At 44.5% G+C, this 24,830-nt stretch overlaps 1 protein-coding gene across 1 annotated transcript in view; it reads left to right on the top strand.

Moving 5' to 3' along the window:
* pepd (peptidase D) overlaps positions 1-24,830 on the top strand; it is a 180,574-nt gene that overhangs the window by 26,719 nt on the left and 129,025 nt on the right. Inside the window, exons 4-6 of the mRNA XM_068049026.1 lie at positions 4,499-4,562; positions 19,138-19,185; positions 19,861-19,922. Coding sequence (XP_067905127.1) covers positions 4,499-4,562; positions 19,138-19,185; positions 19,861-19,922 — 174 coding nt within the window. The remainder of the gene's footprint in view (positions 1-4,498; positions 4,563-19,137; positions 19,186-19,860; positions 19,923-24,830) is intronic.

Genomic DNA, 24,830 nt, shown 5'->3' with positions numbered 1-24,830 from the left:
CACTGTTTAGAAAGTACCATGTTCTATCCTTATTAAGTCCAAAGTTGATGATCTCTCATTTTCTGACACTGAAATTCATTTGCCACAGTTTTTCCCATTCACTTAATCTATTAATATCCCAATTTTAAGTTTCCATCTACACTGCTTACAATGTCCTCTGTCTTTGTGTCATTGGTAAATTTGGATATATGGCTTTCTATCCCATCAACTAAGTCATTAATTAACAGTGAATAGTTGAGGCCCCAACACAGATGCTTACGGGACACACTAGTCATATCCTGCCAATGAGCTGCACAGACTAGGAAGGTTCCAGGTCTGAATCTGTGGTTCTGCTTGTGCAGCAGTGGGGGAGCTGCACCTTGGCTTGATGATTGAGGGGTTGAGCTAGGACCCTACTTTTTCCTATCCTTTAACCCCTCCTTGTAAATGTCTGTATGTGGTTGCTGGATTCGGGCTTGGCTGTGATGCCCTCTACAGTCAAATAGCTCACTGACACTAGCTAGAATAGCCACATGGTTGAGCTGCTGGAGGGCACCTGTCCTCCAAGAGTCCACAACTGCAGGAAGTAAAATTGGAGACGTGATTATTTTCCCAATCGTTCTGTTGAGTGATTTTTGTTTTCGTAGTGAGGCTTGCAGTATTGTGATTTCTCATATGGCTTTTCACTGAGGACGGGGACGGACAGTGAGGTTGGGATCTGTTACTCCAATTTGCCGTACACGCTAATTGACGGAAGCCGTTATTTACTCCTGGTGCTGGGACGAGACTGGAAGTGGGAGTCAATGTTTATCTGCCCTCTGCTATCTCCCTCTGTAATTAAACTACAGCTGCTGCTTGTTTGATTGCAATTATTTGTAGTGCTAATTAATATATTGATTAAATGGTTGCCTTCAGGATGCACTGATCTACATACAGTGGAACAAATTAGAAGATGCCATTCTTTCAATAACTTTAGGTAAAAAAAAATGAATGTTTCCTTCTCTGTGCAGTTGACTCTGGGGATTATTGATATTTTTTGACTCCTGTGAGGAGTGGTGTGTAATTTAGGCTCTCAGTGATGTTTCTTCCCCCTCACAGCAAGATAGCTTCACTGCTGTCATTAGATAGACACCAGGGAGTAGTTACAGTCCCTCCCACTGACTTGCATGGAGCCCAGAAGAATCATTCAGCACAGGAAGAGGCTACTCAGCCCATCGTTCCTGTGCCAGCTCTTTGAAAGAGCTATCAAATTAGTCCGACTGCTCTATTCCCATAGCTGTTTTCAAGTATTTATACAATTCGCTTTTGAAAGTTACTGAATTTGCTTCCACTGCCCTTTCAGGCAGTGAGTTCCAGATCGTAACTCTGCTTTAAAGAAAATAATTCTTCTCTCCCCTCTGGCTTACTTAAATCTGTGTCCTCTGGTTACTGACCCTTCCCCTGTGAAAACTCTTTCTACCTATTTACTCTATCAAAACCCTACAGTAATACTATTCCTGTAAAAATAATAGGGGATTTCAACTTCCCCAATATCAACTGGGATAGTCTTAGTGCAAAAGGCTTAAAGGGGGCGGAATTCTTAAAATGCATACAGGAGAGCTTTTTGAGCCAGTATGTAGATAGTCCTACAAGAGAAGGGGCAGTACTGGACCTAATCCTAGGGAATGAAGCCGGACAAGTGGTAGAAGTGTCAGTGGGAGAGTATTTCGGGGACAGTGACCATAACACTGCAAGATTTAAGATAGTTACGGAAAAGGACAAAGATGGACCGAAAATAAAGGTACTGAATTGGGAGAAGGGTGATTTCAATATGATAAAAAAAGATCTGGCCAAAGTGGACTGGGAGCAGCTACTTGTAGGAAAGTCTACATCAGATCAGTGGGAGTCATTCAAAGAGGAAATAGTGAGAGTTCAGAGCCAACATGTACCCATTAAGGTGAAGGGTAGGACCAACAAGTCCAGGGAACCCTGGATGTCAAGGGATATAGAGGATTGGATCAGTTTAAAAAGAAAAGGCTTAGAGCAGATTCAGAGTGCTGAAAACCGTGGAGGCCCTAGAGGAGTATAGGGGGTGGGGGGGGGGTACTTAAAAAGAAAGTAATTAGGAGAGCGAAGAGGGGACGTGAAAAAACACTGGCGGGCAAGATAAAGGAAAATCCTAAGGTGTTTTGTAAGTATATTAAGAGCAAGAGGATAAACAGGGAAAGAGTAGGGCCCATTAGGGACCAAAGTGGCAATCTGTGTGTGGAGCTGGAGGACATGGGTGAGGTTTTAAATGATTACTTTTCATCTGCCTTCACTATGGAAAAGGACGATGTAGGAGTAGAGATCAGGGAGGGGGATTGCGATATACTTGAACATATTAGCATTGAAAGGGAGGAGGTATTAGCTGTTTCAGCAGGCTTAAAAGTGGATAAATCCCCAGGCCCAGATGAGATGTATCCCAGGCTGTTATATGAGGTAAGGGAGGAGATTGCAGGGACTCTGACACAAATTTTCAAATCCTCTCTGGCCACAGGAGAGGTACCAGAGGATTAGAGGACAGCGAATGTGGTACCATTATTCAAGAAGGGTAGTAGGGATAAACCAACGTAATTACAGACCAGTGAGTCTAACATCAGTGGCAGGGAAACTATTGGAAAAAATTCTGAGGGACGGGATTAATCTTCACTTGGAGAGGCAGGGATAATCAGGGATAGTCAGCATGGCTTTGTCAGGGGGAGATTGTGTCTAACTAATTTGATTGAGTTTTTTGAGTAGGTGACTAGATATGTAGATGAGGGTAAAGCAGGTGATGTAGTCTACATGGACTTCAGTAAGGCTTTTGATAAGGTCCTGCATGGGAGATTGGTTAAGAAGGTAAGAGCCCATGGGATCCAGGGCAATTTGGCAAATTGGATCCAAAATTGGCTTAGTGGCAGGAGGCAGAGGGTAATGGTGGAGGGTTGTTTTTGCGAGTGGAAGCCTGTGACCAGTGGTGTACCGCAGGGATTAGTGCTGGGACCCTTGCTGTTTGTAGTGTACATTAATGATTTAGGCGTCAATATAGGAGGTATGATCAGTAAGCTCGCGAATGACACGAAAATTGGTGTCGTAAATAGTAAGGAGAGGAAAGCCTTATTACAGGATGATAGATGGGCGGAACAATGGCAAATGGAATTTAACCCTGAGAAGTGTGACGCGATGCATTTTGGGAGGACTAACAAGGCAAGGGAATATACAATGGATGGTAGGTCCCTAGGAAGTACAGAGGGTCATAGGGACCTTGGTGTACTTGTCCATAGATCACTGAAGGCAGCAGCACAGGTAGATAAGGTGGTTAGGAAGGCATAATGGGATACTTGCCTTTATTAGCCGAGGCATAGAATATAAGAGCAGGGAGGTTATGATGGAGCTGTATAAAACACTAGTTAGGCCACAGCTGGAGTACTGTGTACAGTTCTGGTCACCACACTATAGGAAGGATGTGATTGCACTGGAGAGGGTGCGGAGGAGATTCATCAGGATGTTGCCTGGGCTGGAGCATTTCAGCTATGAAGAGAGACTGAAAAGGCTAGGGTTGCTTTCCTTAGAGCAGCGAAGGCTGAGGGGGGACCTGATTGAGGTATACAAAGTTGAGGGGCATCGATAGCTTAGATAGGAAGAAACTTTTTCCCTTAGCAGAGGTGTCAATAACCAGTGACGTAGATTCAAGGTAAGGGGCAGGAGGTTTAGAGTGGATTTGAGGAAAAAAAATTTCACCCAGAGGGTGGTTGGAATCTGGCACGCACTGCCTGAAGAGGTGGTAGAGGCAGGAACCCTCAACATTTAAGAAGTATTTAGATGAGCACTTGAAACGCCATAGCATACATGTCTATGGGCCAAGTGCTGGAAAATGGGATTAGAATAGTTAGGTGCGTGATGGCCGGCACAGACACGATGGGCCGAAGGGCCTGCTTCAGTGCTGTATAACCCTATGACTCTGCAAAAATAATTGGCAAGTGTCTTTAGCTAATTAATAATATTCTATGCAAGGATGTTCTTACAAGCAATCTTTGGCTCTTTGACTTTTTTTTAAAAATCCTGTATTTCAATAAAAGCGTCCCTTACAGAGACTAGGAGATGTGATTACTGGTGTCTTATGGAAAGGTTTTATGATGAGAAATAGCAGAATGCAGGTTTGGAATCAGCTGGGACTGCCGCAGCTGCTCGATCACAGGAGCAGCTGGGGATCATCACCTATAACTACCTGTGGACGAGTGGGGAAATACTCCAGGAAAACCATTCCCAGAGAGGCTCCAAATGGGAAATGCCTGCCCTATGGGTGGAGTGAAATTCTGCTGCCCCCCTCTTCCGCAGCTACTGCAACAGCTGAACAGGTGCCCACTGAGAAACAGGAAGCCGACACCTGATCCAATGTCTCAGCTCCAAGGAGGAAGCTTGTGGGAACAGGAATTGGGCAGGAGGGCAGAATTCAGATGCTTTTAAAGGAATGGTATTACTTAATACTCTCAATCTTCTCTCTCTCTCTCTCTCAAAGGATTCACTCCCGTGATCACTTCAAAAAGAAGTACTCCGTGGATGAAGTTCACTACGCTTGTGATGTAAGTCTGTATGTCCAATGGTGACAAAAGCTTTTGAAGTTTCTGTTCAGAGAAGATCTAGAGGCTAGAGTTAGAGAAGGGGAATTTTTGGTGGGGAGGGGAGATGAAAGAGATTACAAATAGAGCACAGGGGGTGGCCGTGGAGAGACAAACCGAGGGGGGAGAGTTTTAAATTCAAGGCTTTAAGGAGGTGGGAGCCAGTATAGGTCAGAGCATAAGGGTGATGGTTGAATGGGACTTGGTGTGAGTTAGAGATTTGACAGAAGTGATGTTTACAGAGTGGAGGATGGGAGGCTGGTCAGGACAGCATTAGAATTGTTGAGTTTGGAACTGACAAAAGGCATGGATGAGGGTTTCAGCAGCTTGGGAGCGGCATAGAGACAAGGTTGTGTTACAGAAGTAGGCAGACTTTGTGGCTGAGCGGGTAATGAATCAGAAACCAAACTGTGTTGAATAAGGATCCAGCCTGGGACGACAGTTGGGTGGAGATGTAGTTGGTGCAGAGAGTACAGTAATATTCCGCCTTCCCAATGTTGAGCATCAACTCTGAAGTGCCATGGAGTAGGGTTTGTGGGTTGGGGGTGTGGGGGAGGAGAGAAGATTTGGCTTCCTACTTGCGTCCTTTCCCTTTTCTCCTCACTCACTTTAGTGCTGAGCTTGCATCTCAACTGTGGGATGTTCTGAACAGTGTTGATGCTTTTTATCGAGGAGTTGGGTGTTGGGGGTATGGGGGCAGGGGAGTGAGACATTGCTGGGACAGAACCAGGCACCTCATCCAAGTTGGTTGGATCCCGAAGTCTGAGAGCAGTTAACTGGAGGTGAGGGGAGGAAGAGATGGAGGGCAGGTATACAGCGTTAAAAACAATCCATTTATGGAAGAGATTCGGCTATCATCAGATAGTACTGAATGCAGCAAAGTAAGGAGAACTTAATTCAAAGGATCTTGAGTTCAGTTGCAGCTGTGAAAAAGTGTGGGGGTGTTACTGATTTATTCATCACCTAGCAACCTGGTGTTTCTCTGATTTCTTCTGGATTATGTGTGAAGTAAAGCATAGGAGTGAACGCTAAATAATTAATACAAAGACAAAATACTGTGAATGTTGGAAATTGAAATAGAAACAGAAAATACTCAGGTCAGGTAGCATCTGAGAGCGAGAAACAGTTAATATTTCAGGTCAATGATAATGTAGGAGTCTGAAGGCAGAGAGCTGGGAATGGGGTGGAAAATTTAAATGGAAGCTTCGGGTCTCGCTTATGGATTGAACAAGGCGTTCAGCAAAGTGATCACCCAATCAATGTTCGTTTTCCCCCAGTGTAGCTGAGAAGGTGGGGGGGTTGAGGAGGAGACAGTTACAGGGTGCTGCCAATGGTAGGGCAAGGGGGGGGAGATGAAACTAGAGGTTTGACCTCTGCTCCACTCCCAGTTTGGTGTCTGGGGATTGGCCAGCGAGCTATCAATCACACTGCTTACTGCCCTCTTCGGTGGGGGCTCCTATTCAATGCCTTTTCGTAGAAGGGGCACCATAACACAATGGGCTAGAGTGCTTTCAACAAACCTCCATTGTCTCAAGCACTCTTGATTTAGTCTGAATCTAACTCATTTCCCAGAGTCTGTGTTTCATGGATTTTGCCTTTAGAGTAACTGGAAATCATTTTATTAATATCCTTCTGTGACAATAGTCAAATCTCCAGTCTGATCTGACCAAGACTGGATATAATTTAGGAATGGCCTCTCCAAGTTTGCATCCCTAGCTGTCCATCCAAATCTGTTCACTTTCCCAACTGCCTTAACACATCCTTCTCCACACTTGTAAATCAGGTGTTTGTCTGTTCTACCATGGAGGGTGTCGTCTATCGTTGAGACAACATGGCTGACACTGGTACATCACTAACTGGTGAACTGACACTGATTCCTGACCAGTCACTCCTTATCCTCGGGTTATTCAAATACTTCATCAGTGTGTAAAAATGCATTAGAAACACCTTGAATTTATATAGAACCTTTCACAGCTACAACAGTCTCAAGCTGTTTACAGCCAATAAAGTACTTTGAATTCACTGTTGTAATGTAGACAGCCAATTGGCTCGCAGCAAGCTCTCTCAAGCAGCAATGAGATAAATGACCCAGCGGATGTTGGTTCAAGTCTTAACTATTGCCCAGGAGGCCAGGGAGAACTCAATCTAAGAATTGTTACAGCGCAGAAGGCGGCCATTCGGCCCATCGTGGCTGCACCGGCTCTTCAACTAGCAATTCGCTGAATGCCGCTCCCCTGCCTTCTCCCCATAACCCTGCACATTCTTCCTTTTCATATAATAGTCTAGTTCCCCTTTTAATGCTTTAATTGAACCTGCCTCCACCACACCACATTCCAGACCCTAACCACTTGCTGGGTGACAATGTTTTTCCTCATGCCACTGTTGCTTCTCTTACCCATTACTTTAAATCTGTGCCCTCTCGTTCTCGATCCTTTCATGAATGGGAACAGTTTCTCTCTACTCTGTCCAGACCCCTCATGATTTTGAATACCTCTATCAAATTACCTCTCAGCCTTTTCTCTAAGGAAAAGCGTCCCACATTCTCTAATCTATCTTCATAACAGAAGTTCCTCATCCCTGAAACTGTTCTCATGAATCTTTTCTGTACTCTCTCCAGTGCCTTCACATCCTTCCTAAAGTGCGGTGCCCAGAACTGGATGCAATACTCCAGCTGAGGCCGAATTAGTTGTATACAAGTTCAACATAACCTCCTTTCTCTCGTACTCTATGACCCTATTAATAAAGCTCAGGTTACTGTATGCTTTATGAACTCCTCTGCCCTTCTTTGAAATAGTGGCTGTGGGATCTTTTACATCCTCCTGAGAGGGCAGACAGGGCCTCAGTTTAATGCCTCCTCTGAAAGACGGCTCCTCTGACAGTCCCAGTGCAATACTGAGGGAACGTTGCACTATCAGCCTGGATTATGTTCTTGGGTTTGGAGTGAGACTTGAACCCACGACCTTCTGCCTTAAAGATGAGTGCTGCCCATTCGGCTATGACTAGCTCCTAAATCACCTTACAACAGTAAAATACTGCAGATGCTGGAAATCTGAAATAAAAATACAATGCTGGAAATACTCAGCAGGTCTGGCAGCATCTGTGGAGAGAGAAACAGTTAATGCTTCAGATCAGTGACCTTTCATCAGAACTGGAAGAAGCAGCAGGTTTTAAACAAGTATAGAGGCAGGGAAAAGGTTTGGGGGGGGGGGGGGTGGAGGTGAAGAACAAAAGGGAAGGTCTGTGATAGGATGGAAGGCAGGAGAGATTAAATGACAAAGGAGATGATGGTGTAAGGCAAAAGGAGATGTTAATGGGGCAAGTAACAAAACAAAAGATGTGTCGAGAGGAGGTGTAAATCATCAACACTTTCTGCCTGAAAAAATGGGGGCAGTGATCTGAAATTGTTGAAGTCAGCGAGTCTGGAAGGTTGTAAAGTGACCAATTGAAAGATGAGGTGCTGTTCCTTGAGCTTTGTTGGAATAGTGTTGGAGGTCGAGGTCCAAGTGGGAGTGGATGGAGAATTAAATTGACAGGCTAAATAGCCTAAATTACCTTGCTTGAAACTTCATTGATATGTCATGTAATGATGCTCATTGAGTTAGTTGGGAAAGTTCTGTGCATTTTCCAAACACGTAAGTAGTGTCTCTTCAAACTTGATTTATTTTAAACATGGGATTTTATACTTTATAACTCCCAGAAACTAAGCTGTATAAGAGTTTCAAATACCTAACCTGAGGCCTTGCAAGTCCCACTAGACGTGTTCCAGAGTCAGATTAAATCTTTCATGATTCTACACAACTGACAGATGGTGTACAGACTTCTGTCAAATGAGCGTATGTGATTCTGCATCAAAGAGCTTCATTCTCGGAAGGTCTCCAGAGAACCTGAGTTTAAAATCAAATCATGAGCTCTGGATTAGTGGAAGTTCAGTGCCTGACTTTTTCTTAAATAAATGGCCGTGTTTCTTGTTTTGCCATGTGTTTACCTTGGTTCTTTTCTCCTTTTCTGCAAATTAAAAAAAAACAATCTGGAGATTGTGAGCAGGTGATTGGGGTCCAAAGTTTTGCAAGATAGTCTACACTCTGGACATTCTCACTCTTTGCCTGGGCTACTGGAGCCTGTATCGCCATGCTGCACCCACCCCCAAATTTTAACTATTCACACACCCTCTGGATGCATTATTGCTCTCATTGTGCCTCCTTTTGTCTTGTGCTGTTATCACTTCTACCATTTAATCATCACCACTTACACAATCTTTTTACAGATCTTTCTATTTCATTTCCAGAGCCTTTAGCATAGTAATGTCCCAAGGTGCTTCACAGGAACATTACAGACATGAGAACATCAGAAATATAGAAACATAGAAAATAGGAGCAGGAGTAGGCCATTCAGCCCTTCGAGCCTGCTCCGCCATTCATTATGATCATGGCTGAACATCCAACTCAGTAACCTGTTCCCACTTTCCCCCCCCATATCCTTTGATCCCTTTCGACCCAAGAGCTATACTCCTTCTTGAAAACATACAATGTTTTGGCCTCAACTGCTTTCTGTGGTAGCGAATTCCACAGGCTCACCACTCTCTGGGTGAAGAAATTTCTCCTCATCTCAGTCCTGAAAGGTTTACCCCGTATCCTTACACTATGACCCCTGGTTCTGGACTACCCCACCATCGGGAACATCCTTCCTGCATCTACCCTGTCAAGTCTTGTTAGAATTTTATAGGTTTCTATGAGATCCCCCCCTCACTTTTCTGAACTCCAGCGAATATAATCCTAACTGACTCAATCTCTCCTCATACGTCAGTCCTGCCATCCAAGAAGTCAGTCTGGTAAACCTTCGCTGCACTCCCTCTGTAGCAAGAACATCCTTCCTCAGTTAAGGAGACCAAAACTACACACTATTCCAGGTGTGGCCTCACCAAGGCCCTGTATAATTGCAGCAAGCCATCCCTTCTCCTGTACGTGAATCCTCTCACTATGAAGGCCAACATACCATTTGCCTTTTTTACTGCCTATTGGACCCGCATGCTTACCTTCAGCGATTGGTGTACGAGAACACCCAGGTCAACTTACTCACTCAACTTGTCCAAATCACCCTGAAGCCTCTCTGCATCCTCCTCACAACTCACCCTCCCACCCAGTTTTGTGTCATCTGCAAATTTGGAAATATTACATTTAGTTCCCTCATCGAAATCATTAATATATATTGTGAATAGCTGGGGTCCTAGCACCAATCCCTTTGGTACCCCACTAGTTCCTGCCTACCATTCGGAAAAAGAGCCATTTATTCCTCCTCTTTGTTTCCTGTCTGCCAACCAATTTTCTAACCATCGTAATACACTACCCTCAATCCCATGCTCTTTAATTTTACATGCTAATCTCTTATGTGGGACTTTGTCGAAAGCCTTCTGAAAGTCCAAATAAACCACATTCACTGGCTCCCCCTCATCAACTCTACTAGTTAATTCCTCGAGGAATTCTAGTAGATTTGTCAAGCATGATTTCCCTTTCGTAAATTCATGCTGACTCTGTCCGATTCTACCACTGTTCTCCAAGTGCTCTGCTATAAAATCTTTTAGAATGGACTCTAGAATTTTCCCCACTACTGACATCAGGCTGACTGGCCTATAATTCCCTGCTTTCTCTCTACCTCCCTCTTTAAATAGTGGGGTTAAATTAGCTACCCTCCAATCTGTAGGAACTGTTCCAGAGTCGAGAGAATCTTGGAAGATCACCACCAATGCATCCACTATTTCTAGGCCACTTCCTTAAGTACTCTGGGATGTAGATTATCAGGCCCTGGGGATTTATCGGTCTTCAATCCCATCAATTTCCCCAACACCATTTCTCTACTCATACTGATTTCCTTCAGTTCCTCCCTCTCTCTAAACCCTGTGTTCCCCAACATTTCTGGTATGTTATTTGTGTCCTCCTTTGTGAAGACAACCAAAGTATGCATTTAGTTGGTCAGCCATTTTTTTGTTCCCCCATAATAAATTCCCCTGTTTCTGACTAAGGGACCTACATTTGTCTTCAATCTTTTTCTTTTCACATACCTATAGAAACTTTTACAGAGAGTTTTTACATTCCCCGCAAGCTTGCTCTCATACTCTATTTTCCCCTTCTTAATAATCCCTTGGTCCTCCTTTGCTGTATTCCAAACTGCTCCCAATCCTCAGGTCTGTTGTTTTTTCTGGCAAATTTATATGCCTCTTTCTTGGATCTAATGCTATCTCTAATTTCCCTTGTAAGCTATGGTTTGGCTACCTTTCCCATTTTACTTTTGCGCCAGACAGGAATAAACAATTGTTGCAGTTCATCCATGCACTCTTTGAACGTTTGTCATTGCCTATCCACCGTCATCCCTTTAAGTAACGTTTCCCAATCCATCACAGTCAACTCGCGCCTCATCCCTTCGTAGTTTCCTTTACTAAGATTCAGGACCCTAGTCTCAGAATCAACTACGTCATTCTCCATCTTGATGGAGAGTTCCATCATATTATGGTTGCTCATCCCCAAGGGGTCTCTCACAACTAGATTGTCAGTTATTCTCCTCTCATTACACAATACTCAGTCTAGGATGGCCTGTTCTTTAGTTGGTTCCTCATCGTATTGGTCCAGAAAACCAACCCGTATACACTCCATGAATTCCTCCTCTATGGTATTGTGACTAATTTGATTTGCCCAATCTATATGCAGATTAACGTCACCCATAATTACAGATGTTCCTTTATCGCATGCGTCTCTAATTTCCTGTTTAATGCCATTCCCAACATCACCACTACAGTTTGGGGGTCTATATACAACCCCCAGTAACGTTTTTTGTCCTTTAGTGTTTCTCAGCTCTACCCATACAGATTCCACATTGTCAGAGCTAATATCTTTCCTCACTATTGCGTTAATTTCCTCTTTAACCAGCAATGCAACTCCACCACCTTTTACTTTTTGTCTGTCCTTCCTAAATACTGAATACCCCTGGATGTTCATTTCCCATCCCTGGTCACCTTGCAGCCATGTCTCTCTAATCCCGACTATATCATACCTGTTTACATCTATTTGCACGATTAATTCATCCACTTTATTGTGAATACTCCACACATTAAGGCACAAAACCCTAAGGCTTGTCTTTTTAACATTACTTGTTCCCTTCCCACTATTTTTCATTGTGGCCCTGTTTGATTCTGGCCCTTGATTTCTCTGCCTATCACTTTTCTTATTCCCCTTACTGTCTTTTGTTCTTGTCTTTGATTCCCCCCTCCTCTGACTCCTTGCAAAGGTTCCCATCCCCCTGCCATTTTAGTTTAAACCCTTCCCAACCACACCAGCAAATACTCCCCCAGGACATCAATCCCGGTCCTGCCCAGGTGTAACCCGTCCAGTTTGTACTGGTCCCACCTCCCCCAGAACCGGTCCCAATGTCCCAGGAATCTAAAACCCTCCCCCTCACACCATCTCTTCAGCCACGTATTCATCAGATATATCCTGCTATTTCTACTCTGACTAGCACGTGGCACTGGTAGTAATCCTGAGATCACTACCTTTGAGGTCCTACTTTTCAACTTACTTCCTAACTCCCTATATTCTGCTTTTAGGACCTCATCCTTTTTTTAAACCTATGTCGTTTGTCCCAATGTGTACCACGACCACTGGCTGTTCACCCTCCCCCTTCAGAATGCCCTGGAACCGCTCCTAGACATCCTTGACCTTAGCACCAGGAAGGCAACTTACCATCCTGGAGTCTTGTTTGCGGCCACAGAAACACCTATCTATTCCCCTTACAATTGAATCCCCTATAACTATTGCATTCCCACACTTTTTACTCCTCCCCTATGCAGCAGAGCCAACCGTGGTGCAACGAATTGGGCTGTTGCTGCCTTCCCCTGAGGCCATTCCCCCCAACAGTATCCAAAGCAGTATATCTGTTTTGCAGGGGAATAGCCACAGGAGATTCCTGCACTGCCTGCCTAGTCCTCTTGCTCTGCCTGGTGGTCACCCATTCCCTTCCTGCCTGTGAGGTCTGAGCCTGCGGTGTGACCACCTTTCTATACGTGCTATCCACGATACTCTCCGCCTCGTGGATGCTCCACAGTGTCCCCAGCCGCCGCTCCAGCTCCGAAATCCGGGCTTCCAGGAGCTGCAGCTGGAGACACTTCCTGCACACATGCTGGTCCCAGGCATTGGAATTGTTCCCAGCTTCCCACATAGAGCACGAGGAGCACACCACGGCTTTGAGCTCTCCTGCCATGATTTAACCCTTTAAATTAAACCTTTTGGAAGATCTTAATATCAATTACTCTAGGGCCCTTCTTCCCTGGTCCTTGTTACTAATGAACTCCCTCAAAAACACTATTTACTATATATGAAAAAAAACTAGACTTTTCTTACCTTAGTTACTAAACCAGCTATTTAGAGCTATTTCCTAACAGCAGTGACTCACCAACCAATCACCTTGCAGCTTTCATAGAGTCAGAGAGATACAGCACCGAAACAGGCTTTTCGACCCAACGAATCTGTGCTGACCATCAACCACCCATTTATACAAATCCTACATTAATCCCATTTTCTCCCCCTCACATCCCCTCCTTACCTCAATTTCTCCTACCACCTATGTACACTATGGGCAGTTTTTACAATGGCCAATTTACCTATCAACCCACAAGTCTTTGGCTATGGGAGGAAACTGGAGCACCCGGAGGAAACCCACACGGTCACGGAGAACATGCAAACTCCACACAGGCAGTACCCAGAACTGAACCCGGGTCGCTGGAGCTGTGAGGCTGCGGTGCTAACCACTGCGCCACTGTGCCGCCCTATGATCTCCTGTGATGTCAGCGTTGTTGTTTGTTTCAAACACTCCGGCGCGCCTGGACCGTCTGTGTTTATCCTCTCCTTGGTCGGTGATTCTCCTTGCAGGTCACTCCACTCTGCTCGGCTCCCGGAAGGTAAGTAACCAGGCCCGATAGGAGCAGTAGGAGGCCATTTGGCCTTTCAAGCCTGCTACGCTATTGGATAAGATCATGGCTGATCTGATCTTGTCCTCATTTCACTTTCCTGCCTGTTCCCCGTTACCCTTGACTCTCCTATAGTTCAAAAGTCTGATAAAATTTGAGTCCGATCCACGTGAAGGTATATAGGGATGTGAATCCCAATCTGCCAATGGGTGGGGGTGGGAGGGTGTCATTTTTCACTGCCCCATGTCCCCTGGTTCTGTTACTCCTTATAAACCATGCATCAGTTACATTGCTAGGTTTTGGTGAAGTTTCAATGCCCTGAAAACATTAACGGATTTCCCCTTTCCACAGGCCCTGCCTGACCTGAGTGTTTCCAACATTCTCTTTCAGATTTCCAGCAGCTGCAGTATTTCTTACTACTCCTTTTATTCTGATGCTGGATCTTATAGATGTGCCCTTCTCCAAAAAGATGTTCAGAAATATCACTGTCGGTACCTTAATAAATCACTGCCTTCCGTTCCACAAGTAATCCTAAACGAGAAGGATTATTTTAGAGCTCTGTATTAATTCAGTGTGCTAATCACTGAATGATTTCTCTTTAACAGGTCAGATTGAATGGATATTTTCACTGCTGTGGGTTAACAGCTCATTGAATATCAGTTGCTTCTGGGTGTATGGCATTTTGCTCTGTAATCAGGCTCATGGGTTGTTAGAATGTGTCTGTATTTTATAAGAATCTTCTATACCTACTAATTAAACTGAGATTGAGTTGAAAAATTTGGAATTATGTTAACTACGTAACAGGGGTGGGGTGTGCAGGCCAGCGTAAGCTTGGAGATGGTGGTGAGGAGGTTAGCCTTTTTCTCTGGCGCATGAGTGCTCCCTGGCTCGCTAGTGTGTCCCCCCCCCCCCTCTCCCTGGTGTCTCTGGCGTGCCTCACACACTCGAGAATGATTTCTCACTCTTTAATTCCATTAATTTCCTTGTTACTGATGTTTCATTTACATTAATTGTATGAAGTCCCTGTCCCCGATCGGCTATTAATTTTTTCGGGACTTCTGGCAAGTTATTCTCCTTTTCAACTGTAAATACTGAGGCAAAGTAATTGTTCAACATGTCTGCCATTTCCCCATTATCAATGACAATATCTCCATTTTCAGCTTTTAGTGGGAATACATTACTCTTGACCACCCGTTTTCCCTTTATGTAACTATAAAATTTCTTATTGATTTTGATATCCCTTACAAGTTTCCTATTGTAATCTCTTTTAGTAGCTCTTATAAGCTGCTTTGTGACCCTTTGCTGGTCTTTGTATCGATCCCATTCGGTCGGATCTGTGCTGCGTTTTGCATTTTTGTAAGCCTTTTGTTTTATGCTATCCCTAATCTCTTCAGTTGTCCATGGCTGTTTTTTCTGTAAATTGGAGCTCTTTGCTCTTGGGTATATACTTGCTCTGTATTTCGTTAAATGTTTCTTTAAATATTCTCCACTGTTCTTCAGACCATACAGTTCTCTTTTCACACCCCCCCCCCCCCCCCCCCCCCCAGCCCGCAGCATCTTGAGAATTTTTTTTAACTTGGTGACAGTAAAGAGGTTTCTAAGGTGCTGATGTTGGAACATGCTCCATGCTCCCATGTGTAGCACTTAAATTACTGCTCTGTGCAAGACAGTGTGTGAATAGAAGTGGTGGGTGGGGAGTAGGGAAGTAGAAAGGGACCTGTGAAAAGCTGGCAAAGTGGAGCAAGTTCTTGCAGCCCAGGAATCTGGTGGAAGAATTGTCACAAAATCAACATACTCTGGATGCTGGAAATCTGAAACCAGAACAGAAAATGCTGGAAATACTCAACTTTGCTTCCCTCTCCACAGATGCTAACGTTTCAGGTCAGTGACCCTTCATCAGAACTGACAAAGGTTAGAAATGTAAAAGGTTTTGAGCAAATAAAGTGGGGGTGGGGCAAAAGAGAACAAAAGGGAAGGTTGACAGGACAGGGGGTCACAGAGAATAACTGACAAGGAAGTCATGGGGCGAAGACAAAAAGTGTGTAAGTGTGTTAATGGCATGGTGAAAGACAGTGTTAGTGCAGATAGGGTGTTAACTGACAATAATGAAAGCCCTAGCCGAAAGCAAAACAAAAAAAGTGGGCAGGCACATGGTTTTAAAAAAAGTGTAATGATGAAACAAACTAAAATAAAATAAAATGAAATAAAAATAAAAAACACAAAGTAAAACTAAAAAAAGGGGGCCCATCATGCTTTGAAATTATTGAACTCACTGTTCAATCCGGCAGGCTGTAGTGTGCCTAATCAGTAAATGAGATGCTGTTCCTCGAGCTTGCGTTGATGTTCACTGGAACACTGCAGCAATCCCAGAACAGAGATGTAAGCATGTGGGGGGGGGGGGGGGAAAGAAATGGCAAGCAACTGGAAGCTCGGGGTCATGTTTTCGGACTGAGCGGAGGTGTTCCGCAGAGCGGTCACCCAATCTGCGTTTGGTCTCCCCAGTGTAGAGGAGACCACATTGTGAGCAGCCAATACAGTTTACTAAATTCAAGGAAGTACAAGTAAATCGCTACTTCACCTGAAAGGGGTGTTTGGGGCCTTGGATAATGAGCGAGGAGGTAAAAGGGCAGGTATTACACCTGCCAGTTCTGATGAAGGGTCCCTGACCTGAAATGTTAACTTTACTTCTCTCTCCACAGATGCTGCCAGACCTGCTGAGTATTTCCAGCATTTTCTGTTCTGGTTTCAGATTTCCATCGTCCAGAGTATTTTGTTTTTGTGACAGTCTGAGACTTTTTGGTTTTTATTATGGTAATAAAGGTGTTCAAGTAGAAATCTGCCCTTTGTGCTGATCCGTACTGAGCAAACCCCCTTCCCATTCACTCCCACTGCTGCTTGAAATAATGCTATGTTAAACGTTTAAGATGTTATTACACTGGTGCCATTTTCCAAGGAGGGAAGATTATTTTTCTACGTTTCAGTGATGCACTTTTCTCATACTGTACGTCCAAAAGCTGCTATGGCAGCTGCTCTGGACTGTTAAAGATGTTAAGTTTCCTGCTTCGTCTCAGCAGCAACTTCCAGTCACTGATCCTGCTGCCTGAACCCAAGTCAGACACAGTACTGAAGGAGTGCTACACTTCCTCTTTTCAGTGAGATGTTAAACCAAGGCCCCTCAGTTGGATGCAAAAGATCACTATGCAACGAGGAACAGGGGAGTTTGCCCCAGTGTCCTAGCCAGTATTTACCCCTCAACTAACATCATTAACAGATTATCTGGTCGTCCTTGCTGTTTGTGGGAGCTTGTTGCAAATTGGCTGTCATGTTTCCTACATGACAGCAGTGTCTAAGCTTCACAAGTACTTCATTGACTGTGAAGCACTCTGAAGCTTCCTGAGTTTGTGAAAGGCACAATCTAAATGCAAGTCTGTTACTGCTGGTTCATTTTTCAGCTCAAACCAAGGATCATTGCCAAGTTTTAAGAGTGGGAAAAAAGAGGTAATGGGGTGTGGAGGGAATAGCGCTGTTTGGGTGATGTCAGACTTGAGTTTTATTTAAAAGCCTGTAGATATTTGGAAGGGAAAGTGGAAGCTTTGAGTTTTGAGGTCCTAGGAAGTAATGAGTTGGAGTAAGCAAAGGTAGTAGTGAAAATGTTCTCAGATGAAAATGACAAGAGTCACAAGGAGGGGTTAAAGAAAACTGATGAGAGGTGATTAAGCTTTTGAAGGAAGTCATAAGTAGCTAGCATCAGGATGAAAGAGGATGGGGGCATGTTATTTAACACCAGCCATTAATGGAGTGGGTTGGGGCAGCAAGACAGTCAGTGGGATGCAGGGCATTTGCTTGGAGTCGGAAAAGGTTTGTAATGAAAAGGACCAGAGAACAATGGGGAGAGTTGGGAGCCGTGGAACAAGACAGGGACTTGGGTAATGGGTGTGTGTAACAGAAGAGCAATTACTGAGTCTGCTGGAAGGTGGGATTAGAATAGGTGGATCGTTTTTCGGCTGGCACAGACACGATGGGCCAAGTGACCTCTTTCTGTGCCTTAAACATTCTATGATTGTATGGTGCGAGGTAGCTGAATTGAAAATAGTGACTTACTAATCACTCTGGTTAAATGGCTGTGCTTTCTCAATGTGACTCCCTCGCACCATCATCAGTAACTGTTGTAAGTGGTTCCCCAAGTACATGGTCAATGTTCAATGGAACAGTGTGTAGGGCCCCAAGTCGAATTAAAGTACCTCTAATATTGCCTGACTTCACCCCTGCCTCAGCTCATCTGCTGAAACCCTCATTCATGCCTTTGTGACCTTCAGGGTTGACTATTCCAATGCACTGCTGGGTGGCCGCTCTTGTACTACTTTCCGTAAACATGGGGTCATCCAAAACTCTGCTGCCTGTGTCATAACTTGTACCAAGTCCCGTTCTCTGGACACTCCTGTGCCCAGTGAGCTCCATTGGCTCTTAGCCAAGCAGCACCTTGGTTTTAAAATTCTCATTCTTGTTTTCAATTCCCTCCATGGCCTTGGCCCTCCCTATCTCTGTAATCTCCTCCAGACCCCCACACTCGGATGTCTAGGCCCAACCATCTTCAACTGCTTCATCAATGACCTTCCCTCTATCATAAAGCGAGAAGTGGGGATGTTCGTTGATTGATTGCACAGTGTTCAGTTGCATTCGCAACTCCTCAAATACTTAAACAGTCTGTGCCTATATGCAGCGAGACCTGGACAACATTCAGGCTTGGGCTGATAAGTGGCAAGTAACATTCGCGCCATACGAGTGCCAGGCAATGACCATCTCCCCTTGACATTCAATGGCATTACCATCACTGAATCCCCTACTATCAACATCCTGGTAGTTACCGTTGACTGGAAATTCTGAGGCAAGTAACTGGCAGTTCCGAAGAAGGGTCACTGACCCGAAACGTTAACTCTGCTTCTCTTTCCACAGATGCTGCCAGACCTGCTGAGTGATTCCAGCATTTCTTGTTTTTGTTTCACATTGGACTGAGTTGGTTTCCTTTACGATACCAAAACCTGACATCTCGAAGACATTCCAAATGTGGAGGAGGCTGAGTGAGGGAGACAAGAGGCGTGCTGATTTAATTGGCAATCTCAATAACAGCACTTGTTGATGTAGCATCTCTGTGTACAGTTTTCTACTCCAGTTTTATATCATTTTGTAACTGTCGTTTGTAATGCAAAGCTTTTTTTTGTTTAGATCCCCTAGTTAGTGGTTGCTGCAGTAACCGTCGCCTCAGTCTCCAGCCCTCCCCCTCCCTCCTACTCCTCAGTGAGTAAAGATCTCATGGCACTATTTTGTTCTGGCCAATGTTTATCCCACATTCAATATCTCAAAAAACATTATCTGGTCATTACGACATTGCTGTTTGTGAGATATTGGCTGCTGCATTTCCTACATTACAACAGTGACTACAGGTCTCAATTACTTCATTGACTGTAAAGTGCTTTGGGATATCATGTTGTCAAAGGGGCTATACAAATGCAAGTCTGCCTTTTCTTGACCGCTGTTGCATATATTCAGCAGTGCTACCTGGGCCATAACAGAAATGCTTTGTGTTTACAGGTAGCTGAGGTGCTGAAGAAGCTGCAGCCAGACGTGCTCCTCACCTTGGTACGTACCTGTGCAGTGTGACAAACAGGATAACCAACGGGTCAGTGTGGATTACCGTCGAGCTTGGGCCTATTTACCTTGTTCGGTTAACACCTCTGGGAGTTGTCGAGGAGCTTCTCTTGTGCCCAGGTGGTGTTGCTTTGGACTGAGTTCCTGGTAGCTGCTCATCCTGTGGCCCTTCAGTCTCGACAGATCCTACAAGAAAGATCGCAGCTATAAATCTTCAAATATAAGAGAGGGTCTGAATCAGGGTAATGTTGTTGTCAGCCAGCCATTTTATATGTGGGTCTGTTGAATTTGGATGTGGATCCCACTAATGGAATTATAATGAAGGGTTTGCAGAGGGAACTTGTAGATGAGATCAGCACTGCTGTGTGAATGGAGATATCTTGATGTAGTTACCAGGACCTGAGGCCAATGGTGTTTACTGAATTGTAATGCAGTGGCTGATAGAGGATAGTTTGTATCCCGGGCTACTGGCCAAATAAATCTTTCCTAATTATGCAAAATGCCACATTTCTATTTTTACAGACTCTACTTTTTATCTCCCACATGAAAGTAAGAAGCCAGTGGCTTCAATTATCCCCTCACCCTCCCCCTGCCCCTATGATTATTGAGCTGTGGATGTATTCAGTAAATGTGAAATTAGACATATATTTATTTTTATAATTTCAGCGTGGCGTGAACACAGATAGCGGGCACACCACCCGAGAAGCCTCATTTGATGGAATTAGCCAGTAAGTGCACTTTAAAAGTCTTTGCTCTTCCATTATATTGTTAGGTCTGCTAATGCATAACTGAATGATTAAAGCTAATTACTGGCACAGTGCTAGTTTGCCAACTCTTGCAGATTGACTCCTTTTACACTCAGGAGCTAGCCAGTTACCCAGTTGAGACAATAATACAGTCCTTAATGGTGTTAAGGGCACATCTCCAAATCGTCAGTTTAACTGATCAGTACAGAGCCTTGTGATTTTAATCTGTTAGGCTCACAGAGGAGCAGTGATAAAACATAAAATAAATTGGAGGAATTATGAAACAAAAATCAACAGTTTAAACTGAGCAACAGGAAAATGGACACATTTAGGATACAGATAAGATGGAGAGGTCAGGTAACCCCTCCTGCACTGTCAATAAACAAGCCCGTCTTGGAAAGACAAAACTCATTAACTGTCTGAATTAGCTTTGGGGAAAACACATATGAAATAGGCTTCTTTCCATTTCAGTTAATGACTCCTACCTACACGAATGGGACTAACAAAGGTTCACTAGACAGACTGACTTCACAGCCCAAACCAAGATGAATAGGTGTGAAGTAGCACCATTGTAACAGAATGGTCCCCATCCAGACATCAAAGATAGAAATGGTTTCCATATCCTGGACCATTGAATAGTCACACCAGAGGAGAGGGGCCTTTGTCACCTGACAGACTCAAATGTGATGGATTTTTACCTGGAGACAGGGGGTTGATCAAAAGACCACAGAAAACCAGTTCTAGCCAGAGACTGAGAGATACGGTCCAGCTAAGCAGAAGAACCCTGCTGAATAACAACCACTGCACAGAGAAATTACGAGGTGGCTTTGAGACACTCCATCTGTGAAAGTAAACCAGGATTCATACCACCAACTTTGGGCTGAATTTTAACCACAGAAGACTACAATGCTTCAGAAACTCCAAGACCAGGAACATTCAGGTCTGCAACACAGTTATGAAGTTTCCTCCCAAAAGATACAAGTTTTTTAAGCAATAGACTCTTGTACGTTATGCACGTTAATTGCAACTTATCCTTTGCTCCATCAATTATTGTAGGTGCATGCGTGTGTGAATGCTGTGTGAGTGAGGTTGCGAACATTCTGGGAACTGTTTAAAAAATATAGTTATCAATTTTTAACCTCCGAGAAAACCTGTCATTTGTCTGTTTATTTGAGTCTAAAACACTCTGGGACACCATTTTTAACAAGCTGCTATCTGTGGTCATTTGGGAGGTGAAAAGTGGAAGCCACCCACGCCACTTTCCAGCTGTCTAATAGATCAGACGTAACAATTGTATAGGTGTGGAAAATATCAGTTTCACTCAATGGTAGCATTCTTGACTCCCGAAGGTTGTGGGTTCAACCCTCACTTAAGACTTGTGCATATATTGTAGGTTGTAGTACGTACAGCCAACAAAATCGGAACTCAGTGATGCCATTGATTCTCTAGCCAGCGGAAAAGCCCCTGGGAAGGACAGCATTACCCCTGAAATAATCAAGAGTGCCAAGCCTGCCTCATTCTCAGCACTCTACGAACTGCTTTGCCTGTGCTGGGACGAGGGAGCAGTACCACAGGACATGCGTGATGCCAGTATCATCACCCTCTATAAAAACAAAGGTGACCGCGGTGACTGCAACAACTACCGTGGAATCTCCCTGCTTAGCATAGTGGGGAAAGTCTTTGCTCGAGTCGCTTTAAACAGGCTCCAGAAGCTGGCCGAGCGCGTCTACCCTGAGGCACAGTGTGGCTTTCGTGCAGAGAGATCGACCATTGACATGCTGCTCTCCCTTCGTCAGATACAGGAGAAATGCCGTGAACAACAGATGCCCCTCTACATTGCTTTCATTGATCTCACCAAAGCCTTTGACCTCGTCAGCAGACGTGGTCTCTTCAGACTACTAGAAAAGATCGGATGTCCACCAAAGCTACTAAGTATCATCACCTCATTCCGTGACAATATGAAAGGCACAATTCAACATGGTGGCTCCTCATGAGACCCCTTTCCTACCCTGAGTGAAACAGGGCTGTGTTCTCGCACCCACACTTTTTGGGATTTTTTTCTCCCTGCTGCTCTCGCATGCGTTCAAGTCTTCAGAAGAAGGAATTTTCCTCCACACAAGATCAGGGGACAAGTTGCTCAACCTTGCCCCTCTAAGAACGAAGACCAAAGTACGGAAAGTCCTCATCAGGGAACTCCTCTTTGCTGACGCTGCTTTAACATCTCACACTGAAGAGTGTCTGCAGAGTCTCATCGACAGGTTTGCGGCTGCCTGCAACGAATTTGGCCTAACCATTAGCCTCAAGAAAACGAACATCATGGGACAGGACGTCAGAAATGCTCCATCCATCAATATTGGCGACCACACTCTGGAAGTGGTTCAAGAGTTCACCTACCTAGGCTCAACTATCACCAGTAACCTGTCTCTAGATGCAGAAATCAACAAGCGCATGGGAAAGGCTTCCATTGCTATGTCCAGACTGGCCAAGAGAGTGTGGGAGAATGGCGCACTGACACTGAACACAAAAGTCCGAGTGTATCAAGCCTGTGTCCTCAGTACCTTGCTCTATGTCAGCCAAGAGCGACGTCTCAATTCATTCCATCTTCGCTGCCTCCGGAGAATACTTGGCATCAGGTGGCAGGACCGTATCTCCAACACAGAAGTCCTCGAGACGGCCAACATCCCCAGCTTATACACGCTACTGAGTCAGCGGCGCTTGAGATGGCTTGGCCATGTGAGCCGCATGGAAGATGGCAGGATCCCCAAAGACACATTGTACAGTGAGCTCGCCACTGGTATCAGACCCACCGGCCGTCCATGTCTTCGCTTTAAAGACGTCTGCAAACGCGACATGAAGTCCTGTGACATTGATCACAAGTCGTGGGAGTCAGTTGCCAGCGTTCGCCAGAGCTGGCGGGCAGCCATAAAGGCGGGGCTAAAGAGTGGCGAGTCGAAGAGACTTAGCAGTTGGCAGGAAAAAAGACAGAAGCGCAAGGGGAGAGCCAACTGTGCAACAGCCCCGACAAACAATTTTTTCTGCAGCACCTGTGGAAGAGCCTGTCACTCTAGAATTGGCCTTTATAGCCACTCCAGGCACTGCTACACAAACCACTGACCACCTCCAGGCGCTTACCCATTGTCTCTCGAGATAAGGAGGCCAAAGAAGAAGGAGTAATAAGGGAGTGCTGCACTGTCAGAGGTGCAGCTTCTAAAGAAGCCCCAGGCGAATGTTAAAGGATCCATGGCATTTTTCAAAGAGCAAGGAGTTTTTGTGTCAAAACCAACATTCCCCTCTCTGCCAAAACATTCAACAGGTTAACTGATCTTTATTTCACTGAGGGATTTTGCTGTGCAAATTGGTATTTCCCAACGCATGTGATTCTATTATTTTGTGGGATATAGTGTGTTTTGGAACATCTCGAAGACATCATAAATTCACATTTGTTAAGCTTTTGAATTTTTCTTTAGTTGGCTCATTGTAAGAGCTGTTATTGAATCTCTTACCACAGACATGATCTTTATAATCAACCCAAATGTTCAAAGGTTGTACAGCTTGTTTTTAAAAAAAATCTCCTGTTAATTACTCATTAGCCTTGGAACTTGGATCCTTGTTTACAATGTCCACCTCCTTTGAAAAATTAACTTTTTGAGTTTATAAAACTACAAGGTGGGATGGGGAGGTGGTAGAACAGTAAGGGAGGTTAAGGCAGCTGGCTGGGAAATGATTGAGGTGGGGCCTTGCACTCCTTTCTATGAGGAATAGGCCATTCAGTATCTTGAGCCTGTTGCACTATTCATTTGAATCATTGCTGTTCTATATCTCAGCTCCATCCACAGCATTTGTTCCATAACTCTTAATACCATTGTCTAACAAAAATCTATGAATCTCAGTTTTGAAATTTTTGTTTGACACCAACCTCAAAAATCTCAAACTTCTAGAGGGGAGAGTTCCAGATTTCCACTACCTTTACTTCCTGACATCACTCAGAACAGTCTAGTTGTAATTTTGTTATATCCTCTTGTTCTGGACTCCCCCACCAGAGGATATAGTTTCTATCTACCCACCCTAGCAACTCTAATTATCTTAATTTCAATAAAGAGTAAGGGATAGAAAAATAGAAAATAGGAGCAGGAGTAGGCCAATCGGCCCTTCGAGCCTGCTCCGCCATTCATTATCATCATGGCTGATCATCCAACTCAGTGACCTGTTCCCGCTTTGCCCCCATATCCTTTGATCCCTTTCACCCCAAGAGCTATATCTAACTCCTCCTTGAAAACATAGAATGTTTTGGCCTCAACTGCTTTCTGTGGTAGCGAATTCCACAAGCTCACCACTCTGGGTGAAGAAATTTCTCCTCATCTCCGTCCTGAAAGGTTTATCCCTTATCCTTAGTTGCATAGGATGATCCTACTCAAGGGGATATAAGCCTAGTTTATACAACCTGACCTCAATTTCACCCTTTTTAGCCCTGGTATTATTCTGGTGCATCTGCGCTGTACCCCCTCCAAGGCAAATATATCCTTCCCGAGGTGCAGTGGCCTGAAATGTTCAAATTGGTTTTGTTTTGTAGGAATGGATTTCTAATTTGGGCTGCACTGTATTCACCTGTTCCCCTCGTCCTATCTCTGGAGTGACAGTACAGAGTTGCCGACTCTTTAACTTGTGGAGGTTTTGGGGCAAGCGATTGGGGCGCAGACCAGTGTTTTCAGGCGTGGGGTCTGGGGGAAGTGTACACTGATATAGGGCTAGCATCAGCAGGGGCTCCCTTGGATTGTGTCCTTATTTGCAGGGGTCTTGGAAGTGCTTGGCAATTGCTAGTCAAGAGGATGTAGTATCTGTGCTACAAACTGCTTTAAGCTTCTTTAACATCTCTCTTAGATTAAGGAGGAA

Source organism: Heterodontus francisci, chromosome 17 (assembly GCF_036365525.1).
Source record: "Heterodontus francisci isolate sHetFra1 chromosome 17, sHetFra1.hap1, whole genome shotgun sequence".
Lineage (NCBI taxonomy): Eukaryota > Metazoa > Chordata > Chondrichthyes > Heterodontiformes > Heterodontidae > Heterodontus > Heterodontus francisci.
This window is presented reverse-complemented; position numbering and strand designations above follow the sequence as displayed.